The sequence below is a fragment of the Triticum dicoccoides genome, chromosome 5B, assembly GCF_002162155.2.
Source record: "Triticum dicoccoides isolate Atlit2015 ecotype Zavitan chromosome 5B, WEW_v2.0, whole genome shotgun sequence".
Classification (NCBI taxonomy): Eukaryota; Viridiplantae; Streptophyta; class Magnoliopsida; order Poales; family Poaceae; genus Triticum; species Triticum dicoccoides.
Window position 1 is genome coordinate 414,330,663 of NC_041389.1, and position 9,658 is coordinate 414,340,320.

At 46.4% G+C, this 9,658-nt stretch overlaps 1 protein-coding gene across 1 annotated transcript; it reads right to left on the minus strand.

Moving 5' to 3' along the window:
- Positions 1-3,811: 3,811 nt before the first annotated feature.
- On the minus strand, positions 3,812-5,345 carry LOC119305622 (E3 ubiquitin-protein ligase RNF144A-like). Its single transcript, XM_037582098.1, has 2 exons — positions 4,351-5,345; positions 3,812-4,251 (listed from the first exon to the last, which is right to left on the minus strand). Exons 1-2 carry the CDS (start codon positions 5,334-5,336, stop codon positions 4,167-4,169), a joined length of 1,071 nt encoding a protein of 356 aa, XP_037437995.1. The 5' UTR covers positions 5,337-5,345; the 3' UTR covers positions 3,812-4,166.
- Positions 5,346-9,658: the final 4,313 nt, after the last annotated feature.

The window sequence follows — 9,658 nt, forward strand, 5'->3', positions numbered from 1 at the left end:
ATTTTCCCCACCTGAATTGCATTCATTTGCCTATAAGGTTTTTGAGTTCTGTCGCAAGATAGGTTCAAGCGAACCAGAATTATAGGGGGCACAGAGGAGAAGAGATAAGCAAAAAACAACACACACACCAACACACATACAGGGAGGGAAACATAACACAACAAAGAGCACCACAGGAGAAGTCGAACTACATCGGCCACCCAAGACCAAACGACGACACTGCACCGTTCACGCATTCGAAAGGCTCCGCGCATCCGAGGGAGGCGTCGCCGCCGGCCAAACCAATCCGCCAGGGCGACCCGGGGCAGGGGTCCAACAGGGACGTCCGTGTGAAGAAGGAGAAGGAGAACAACGATAGCGGCGACGACGGCGACTACGAGGCGTGGGCGAAGTTCTTCGACCTGTAGGCACGACGGGCCTTTGTTTTTCTTTTTTAGTAGATTATATGTTTTCTATATGTAAAAAATTGTGGAACGCCTAAATATCACCGAATCTATGTCGTGTTTGCCGAATTTTGGCTGAATGTCTTTTTTAAAAATATTTACAAAAAGTGTGTCTGGGGTGACCTAGAGGCGACGGCTGGGAACCCGATCGCCCCCATGCTGAAAATATCGCCGGTTCGCCCCCAAGCGGCGCTTTTTTTCCAGTCCCTGGGGGGCGAACGACTGGAGATGCTCTGAGCTATGTTAAGGTTGGCCATGTTTTTGATGACACTTAACCAATCCTTTTATATCTCTATTCCTAATGGAGCAGTTGGTAGGATTGCGTCCACGGTTTATTTTCGTCTGGTTATATTTCGTCTGGTTTATTTTCGTCCGGTTTATTTTCGTCTCATATCCCACCACCATATCTCCTCACATTGATTTTTTTACCCTCACAATAAAAACTTTCCTAACTTTTCCAAAGTTTCCTAACTAGACACGTTATAAACGGGCATGTATCGATAGCACGTTATCAATTAATAAAATTTTGTTTTATGACAATCAATTCCAAATCCTAATTTTCCTAATGCATCGATCTGTGCCTTTTTTAAGTAGTTATTTTGATAGGGAGGGTTTAGCCACGAAAATCATCCCTCCATCGTCGGCTGCATCCCTCGCCCACGTCGCTGTTGCAGGATCTTCATCCGTCATCCTGAGCAATTGGGGCGGCGATGCGGGCGAGCTTCACGATAGTGGGGAGGACCAGGCCGCGGTGAAGGCAGGTCATGCGCTCCTCACGCTCCACGAACGGAACCTGCGCACGGAGGCGGTAGCGCGGGGTGGCAGCCGGCAATGAGGCGGCCGCGCTACATGACGAGCTACGGGTCCCCCTTTTGTGATGTTTTGGCATCGCTCCTTCATCGCACATCCTCAGGTTCCTCTTGCCCTTCCCTTCCTCTGTCCTCCTCTCCCATCTCTATGCTTTCACGTGCATCCAGTTTTGATTCCTCGTGTGATATATACCAAACATAGGTACGTCAATTCACTTCCTTCCCTTCCCTTCGTCCCTCGGTCCCACGCTCGTGGCGCTGAAGTGGTGGCAACAGGCGATGGCGGTGGTGTCGCTGATGGCGGCGAGGACAGCATGTGGCAGCTCCCGAAGCATGAACACGACCGCACCTCGGGCCTGCCGTCTACCAAGATATGGGTGAGTTCTCGTGCTGCCAACCATAAACCCTCACGTCCTACAAATTCCTCAAACCCTACCGTCTTGATCCCGTCCACGCTCTGATCCAAAGGACGATGCAGCTCTGGCCGATTGACAATGGAGGTTTGGGATCCTTCCTCTCAGCACCCACTCCTGGAAGAATCAGCGGTGCGCCACGCCGATTGAACCCCGTCGAGATCACTCGCCAAGATTGCTATTCTGAAGTTTATTGTAAAGAAAGTGAAGAGTGAGACAGGATCCGTTTATTTTCAACCGGTTTATTTTCAACCGGTTTATTTCCATCAAATTATCCCCACCCCCACGCCCACCCACCGAAACGCGCCCAGCGAACCGGGGAGAGATCCATTGATTTGGCTAAGGTAGGAAAGAATCTATTATTTTTTTGCTAAAGCAAATTGCATTAATGGGAGAGATCCGTTGATTTGGCTAAGGTAGGAAAGAATCTATTATTTGTTTGCTAAAGCAAATTGCATTAATGAAAGAGATCCGTTGATTTGGCTAAGATAGGAAAGAATCTATTATTTGTTTTCTAAAGAAAATTGCATTAATGAGAGAGATTTGTTGATTTGGCTAAGATAGGCGGTTTTGAGTAAAGTTATCTTTACTGTAGACATATAATGACAATTAATCAAGTATCAACATCATTGCATGCTTATTGTGTGGAATGTGTGTCCCAATGTTGACAGAAGGTATAAAAAGATTGTCTTGGAATTATTATTGTCTTGGGAAGATATTGCCCTGAATTCTCATTTCTCATCAGAAATTTAGTATCCATTTTCGTTGATCTTATTTGCAACATGTACAAGTCAGTAATAATCTAAGGGGGTGCCCTACCGGAGAAGATTATGATAGTTGGACAAGAAACTTGGTACTGTCGTGTAAGGTAAAGGTAGGAGAAATAGGAGATAAAAGCATGCATGATGGGAGAAGGAAGTCGAATGTCGCGTGGTAGCTCAGACATGGAGTGTGGAAGAAAGACAATGACGAGATGTATGTATCTACTAGATCATGACCATGAGATATCATCCCATAGAAATGACCTTTGACTCTCATGTCACATGAATTTTCTCTTTGTATATATATATTTGTTAATCCGTGGCAACGCACAGACACTTAGCTAGTGATAAGTAGAGCTTGGCACATGGCTTATTTTTGGGTCTTTCAAAAACATTGTGATGTTATTCGCTTGGTCTCCCAGTCCAGGTAATAACTCGTGTTGGTCGTCTTCTTTTCTGGATAAACGATTGCAAATGAATATGAAGATGAACAAACTGCAGGAGACTGTGAAGGCACGACAAGAAAAGGTAAAAGCCATGGGGGTTCTCAGTTCAAATCATACTTGTGGGCAATCTACATATCTAGGCCTGACGATTACCAGATGTGTTGATATCCTTGTGTGCTATGTGGTTGCAAACGATTGCAAAGACAATTGGGATATACCATGAAGAGTGGCTCGCGAATGCAGATCGCTTGGTGGCTAACTTCCTGGAGAAGTTCGAGGAGCATTGCCTTGTCGTGGTATATTTGCTTGGAATCTTAATAGAGTAGTCAAACATGAAATTGAGGACAAAGAGGCATATTGATGCTGCTCTAATAGTTACTTAGGAGACTGCCATCAAGGACCAGATACGGAGAGTGAAATGCAATGGGGTGCCATTGGTGGTGGTGGTGGTGGTGGTGTGAACAAACACCGAGAAAGCAACAGGTTGTTATATAGTTGTGCTTGTGTCATGGAATGTGATGCTTGTGCGAGTTAAGTGGGTGAGTTAGCTGAGCCAAACCTTTGTATTATTGTGTTTTTGTTGGTGGAGAACAAATATGACAATGACAGTGCATAGTATAAAGAGTGATAGTGCATATATAAAGAGGATAGTGGAAGGGGCACATCTCACCTGGCACCGCCCAAACTTTCCCTTAGGCGGCGGTGCACCAGTGGTGCGCCCCAACCACTAGTTGCTAGAATAGTGTACATTTAGTGTTGTACAATGCTTTCTTGGATGTTGCAATATCTTGCCTTCAATGCTTATGAAGGCATTTTATTTCTCTTTTGCTATTGTAGCTCTGTCTGGTTATCAACTAACATGTTTGTTACATACTTGCATGAGTAGCAAACATCCACATCACATGGCTCTATGGATGTGTGACACACATACATCTGTTTTCTAAAAGCTCTCCTTGCAAAGAATACAACTACTCAAACCTACTACGATCTGAACACTTGCTTAAAAGGAAACTAGTTTTGCAATTTGGAATTCAAGAAAGATATTCCCGTTTTGCACCTAGTTCATTGGGTTTATGCTACGCAGTTGAGCCGTTGGGTGGCATCAGGGGATTAGCTAAATTAATTAGAAATTTATCACATGATTTTGAACTCTACACAATATACTGCATATTGAGAGCTCATAGATCCACACACACAAAATTAAATTGAGAGAAACCCATCTGTGAGAGTAACACCCTTCCCCTCAAGTACCGTTGGTCTTGAGCGTCGATCTTCGGATCATTCACCATGCAGGTCAGTAAGTAGTACGCATGCGGTTGCAACGATGTGCACCAGTCCTCGTGGAGCCGCCGCAAATGTAGCAGAAGGAGTGGCCGCACCTGCAGATCACATGAAACGCGCCTAGTTTGTACTCTGTGCACATGAAGGTCCGTAATTTTGTTGTTCGGAAGAGATTCAGGTGGAGCAGTTGTAGTTACCTGCAGCTCATGAACTGGCAGCCGGTCACCCTTTCGACGTACATCTTGCACCGGGGGCACCTCTGCCACCTCCTCTCCTGCGCGACCTTCCTCAGCAGCAGGTCCTCCCGCCCGCGCTCGTCCTCCCCGAGCCGCTGGAACTCGGCGCAGCCCACGCCTTCGTGCCACGGCACCTTGCACTGCGCGCAGAACATCCGGTTACAGTGTGGGCACTCCACGTTCGTGAGCGCCACCGCGCCCCCGTCGCCGGGGCCGGGGCCGTCGTCGATCAGCAGCGCCGAGCAGTCCTTGAAGGGGCAGTAGAACTTGAGGTCCCCGAGCGCCACTTCGCAGAGCGCGGCGCCCCACCGCTGGAACAGCTGAGGCGGGACGATGTCGCGGCATTCCTCCGGGTGCAGCACGCCGTCCTTGCAGCCCGGGTCGGGGCAGCCCATGGACAGCAGGTTGTCCTCGACCCTCGCCGCGATGTACTGCCTCACGCAGCCCGCGCAGAAGGCGTGCGCGCACCCGGCGACGGGGAAGCGCTCGACGCCGGGGAGCGTCTCCATGCAGATTGTGCAGTAGAACTCTTTCATGATCGTGGCGCTGTGGGAACCTTCGCCGACCTCCAACAGGCCACCGTTACGTGGTTTTCTCCACTTCCCGCTGCCCGTCTCTTTGATGAAGATCAGGCTGTCATCGTCGTCTACATCGATGACTTCTTGCCTATCATTATCATCTATATCTATGACTTGATGTGGCGACTCCGATCGTAGTTTACGCTTGCCTTTGCGGTCTGTTATGTCGACGTCGGTTCCGGAGAGGGAGGCCGAGGAGGAGGGGATGCCTGTCGTGTCGCGCGAGAGGCCGATGGAGAGGAGGATGGCCTGCTGGATCTGGATCTCCTCGAGGTTGCTGGAGGAACCAAGGACTGCTACGTCCTCGTCCTCGTCGGATGAGATGTAGATGGGGAAGGGTGGACCGTCGGTGGTGGCGGAGGCCGCCATGACAGGCGACGAGTGGTTTTCAGCCAGCGGCGGCGGCCCTGCCTTGCTTCCCATCCGTCTAGGGTCGTGGACTGCGGCCGTTCAGCTAGGCGGAGAATGTGGACGGACGGGTGCGGTCACTTTCTTTTTTGAGGGAACAGAATTGTCAGAAAATCCTAATTTTGCGGTATCCTAGCGAAAATCCTAACTTGTTATCCTTTACTTTTCGGAACGAGAAAGTAATCCTATCTTTTGATAGTTGTGAGATTTTTAGTATTTTATCTGTATCTTTTTTTTAAACCCAATACAAGGACGCGACACTTATACATATGCACACACTACCCTTACGAGCACTTCCGAGAGACTGAGCCAACACAACATCTAAAGATTGACGAAGTCATCACACGTTCCCCTATAGTCGACGGGAACATATCTTTTACTGAATGAATATCACCGAAAAGAATAAAATAATAATCTAGAAAAATGCAAGCACCGACTACAAGTGTCAAAACTCTGATGGGCCGATTCCACCACAAAGAGCCTAACCATCTGAGTTAGACTCAGTTCGCTATATTTTATTTTATTTATTTATATATATATATATTTATATTTATATCTATACATATGCAAATATAAGAAGGCCCAAATGGATAAATTCAACTATCTCGGCCATGAAACTAGGCCAATCCAATGACCTGCAAGCGATTAACATGTTCAGCATGCATTTAATATTATATTAAATATCAAAGTTAGTGATAATCACATAATTAATATGCAAAGAATATCTTACATAATATCTGCGTGAAATTAATATATTTCCAAATATTAATGATTGCACGTTCACATTACTAGTTACAGATGGGAAACCACACAAATGTTAGGCGATTCCCCTATCATTTAAGCAATCACGTTATCATTTTCTTAAACTACCTCGATCATTACAAATTGAGCATGAGCAACCACCACTTTTGCCATGCATGGTACAATCTTACAAATCAAATCATTCAAAATAGAGTGCCACATATTCAAATTGCATCTTCTCTTACACATAAATAATATGAAGCTAATAGTCCCCCCCCCCCCAGGGGGACACGGGCGGCGACCTCACCGCCCCGCATAGCAACCCTCCAACACCTCCTCCCTCGCAATTTCGTTGGTAGCCTCTGGCAGACATTACCCGCATGGACCAGGCGGCGGCCAGGTATGTTCTTTACTTCGTTGTGTGCTTGCTTTCCTCCACGGTGTGGTGTGGTTGTTTTATCCTTCTACTCCCATCGACATGGTTCCCATTGATGAATACGAGTGGAGATGTGGTACCGTTTCACATGTTTGCAGTGGTTATGCTCCCTTCCAAGGGACTGTCAAGGTGGTAACACTGGTAAGGCATTAGTCTCTGGGCAATTTTTTGGATTCGACGGGGATTGCTGACAGTGATGCGAGCGCTCATGGGCATCCCTCCCTACCGAAGAGTGCATCTTTCATCATTGGACGGTGTCTGGTCGAAGTGGGGACAGTGGTGGTGGTCGTTGGTAGGGCTGGATTTTTTCCGAGGTTAGGCGAGGCAGTCATGTGCAGGTCTAAATGAAAGCTTTGTGGTCGATAGGGGTCGACGCAGGCAAATATGACACCGATTCCCTTCTTCGTGGTGTTTCCGAAGATCTCACTCTCTTTCTCTCCTGATGGAGGTCAAGTTAAGTGGCGGTCGAATGTTTGGAATCCACGTCGTGGTTGTGTTGTTTTTTTTAATCTTTTTCATGTTTCATTTGGTTTTCGACGTAGTTTCCCTTATAAATTGGGTCATTATACTTTTTGTTCTTTTCCTATCTCAACTAAATTGGCAAAGCGCCTCCCTCACATCATAAAAAAACAATCTCCATATGTGTTGATACTAAAAGGCGTGAGTTGGTTTTCATCCATATAACGTTGGTATGTAGCATGCATCTCATGGTCCAAGGTTGTCTAGTGATGTACTTCGTTTGCAATTTTCCTTTGGATATTAGTTTTGCCTTAAGTCAAACTATGTATAGTTTGATCAACTTTATATTGAAAAAGATGAACACATGTAATACCAAATAACTACAATATATAGGCATATCTCATGGTGGCTCCAATGATATTGATTGGGTATTGTAGATGTTGATTTTTTTATAAACCTGGTCAAACTTCAAAATGTTTCACTTAATACGAACCTAATATACGAAGTAAAAAGAAACTGATAGAGTATTATCTTGAGTAATCTTGCTTAAATTAGGACACTTAATCCTGTTATAATGAACAAAAGCCCGTCAATAACGTAAAATCACCAAAAAAATTACATTTCAACACCATTTTTTATTGTTTTCACAAATATTTCAAACATTTATACACCAATTTCATACGTGATACAAATGTATTTGAGAGTAGTTACAAGTACATTCCAGATCAATGACAACTGGGTTTCAATAGTTCATAGGTTCAAAATTTAAACTTCCAGAGGCATTTCGATTGAAACTTCAAACATAATTTCCATATACATTTCGAGAACAATAGTAGACATATTTTAGAATATTTCAAAAATATTTTACTTAACCTTCTCACAAACACACAAACATTTCTGTTAAAATTCAAGAAATTTCACACAATTTCCAGTTGCATTCTATAGGTTTCAGTAAGTTTTCAGCACAAATTTTTGATCGGTTTTTAGAGGTTTTTCCATCAATTTTAGAAAGTAGTCATGCTGCAATGCAGTTTAGCTATGGATTTCAGAAAATTTCAAAGTGAACCATACCTTGTTGGGGAACGTAGCAGAAATTCAAAATTTTCCTACGAATCACCAAGATCTATCTATGGAGAAACCAGCAACGAGGGGAAGGAGAGTGCATCTACATACCCTTGTAGATCGCTAAGCGGAAGCGTTCAAGAGAACGGGGTTGAAGGAGTCGTATTCGTCGTGATCCAAATCACCGGAGATCCTAGTGCCGAACGGACGGCACCTCCGCGTTCAACACACGTACAGCCCGGTGACGTCTCCCACGCCTTGATCCAGCAAGGAGAGAGGGAGAGGTTGAGGAAGACTCCGTCCAGCAGCAGCACAACGGCGTGGTGGTGGTGGAGGAGCATGGCAATCCTGCAAGGCTTCGCCAAGCACCGCGGGAGAGGAGAAGGGAGAGAGGTAGGGCTGCGCCAAGGAGAGGTCAAAACTCATGTGTTGGCAGCCCCAAAACCCTCAAGAATATACAGGGGAGAGGGAGGGGGTGCGCCCCCTCTAGGGTTTCCACCCCAAGGGGTGCGGCAGCCCCAATCCCATCTAAGGGTGGCGGCCAAGGGGGGAGAGGGAGGGAACTTGCCCCCCAAGTTAGGTGGAAGCACCCCCTCCCCAAATCCTAGGCGCCTTGGGCCCTTGTGGGGGGGCGCACCAGCCCACCTGGGGCTGGTCCCCTCCCACACTTGGCCCATGCAGCCCTCTGGGGCCGGTGGCCCCACTTGGTGGACCCCCTGGACCCTCCCGGTGGTCCCGGTACGTTACCGGAAAAACCCGAAACTTTTCCGGTGACCAAAAAGGACTTCCCATATATAAATCTTTACCTCCGGACCATTCCGGAACTCCTCGTGACGTCTGGGATCTTATCCGGGACTCCGAACAACATTCAGTAACCACATACAAACTTCCTTTATAACCCTAGCGTCATCGAACCTTAAGTGTGTAGACCATACGGGTTCGGGAACCATGCAGACATGACCGAGACGTTCTCCGGTCAATAACCAATAGCGGGATCTGGATACCCATGTTGGCTCCCACATGTTCCACGATGATCTCATCAGATGAACCACGATGTCGAGGATTCAATCAACCCCGTATACAATTTCCTTTGTCTAGCGGTATTGTACTTGCCCAAGATTCGATCGTCGGTATGCCGATACCTTGTTCAATCTCGTTACCGGCAAGTCTCTTTACTCGTTCCGTAACACATCATCCCATGATCAACCCCTTGGTCACATTGTGCACATTATGATGATGTCCTACCGAGTGGGCCCAGAGATACCTCTCCGTTAACCGGAGTGACAAATCCTAGTCTCGATTCGTGCCAACCCAACAGACACTTTCGGAGATACCTGTAGTGCACCTTTATAGCCACCCAGTTACGTTGTGACGTTTGGTACACCCAAAGCATTCCTACGGTATCTGGGAGTTGCACAATCTCATGGTCTAAGGAAATGATACTTGACATTAGAAAAGCTTTAGCATACGAACTACGATCTTTGTGCTAGGCTTAGGATTGGGTCTTGTCCATCACATCATTCTCCTAATGATGTGATCCCGTTATCAACGACATCCAATGTCCATGGTCAGGAAACCGTAACCA

Coding starts and splice junctions, on each gene's coding strand:
- LOC119305622 (XM_037582098.1), bottom strand. CDS start 5,336: ATGGCGGCCTCCGCCACCACCGACGGTCCACCCTTCCCCATCTACATC. Junction 4,252..4,350: donor TGCCAGTTCATGAGCTGCAG/GTAACTACAACT, acceptor TGTGATCTGCAG/GTGCGGCCACTCCTTCTGCT.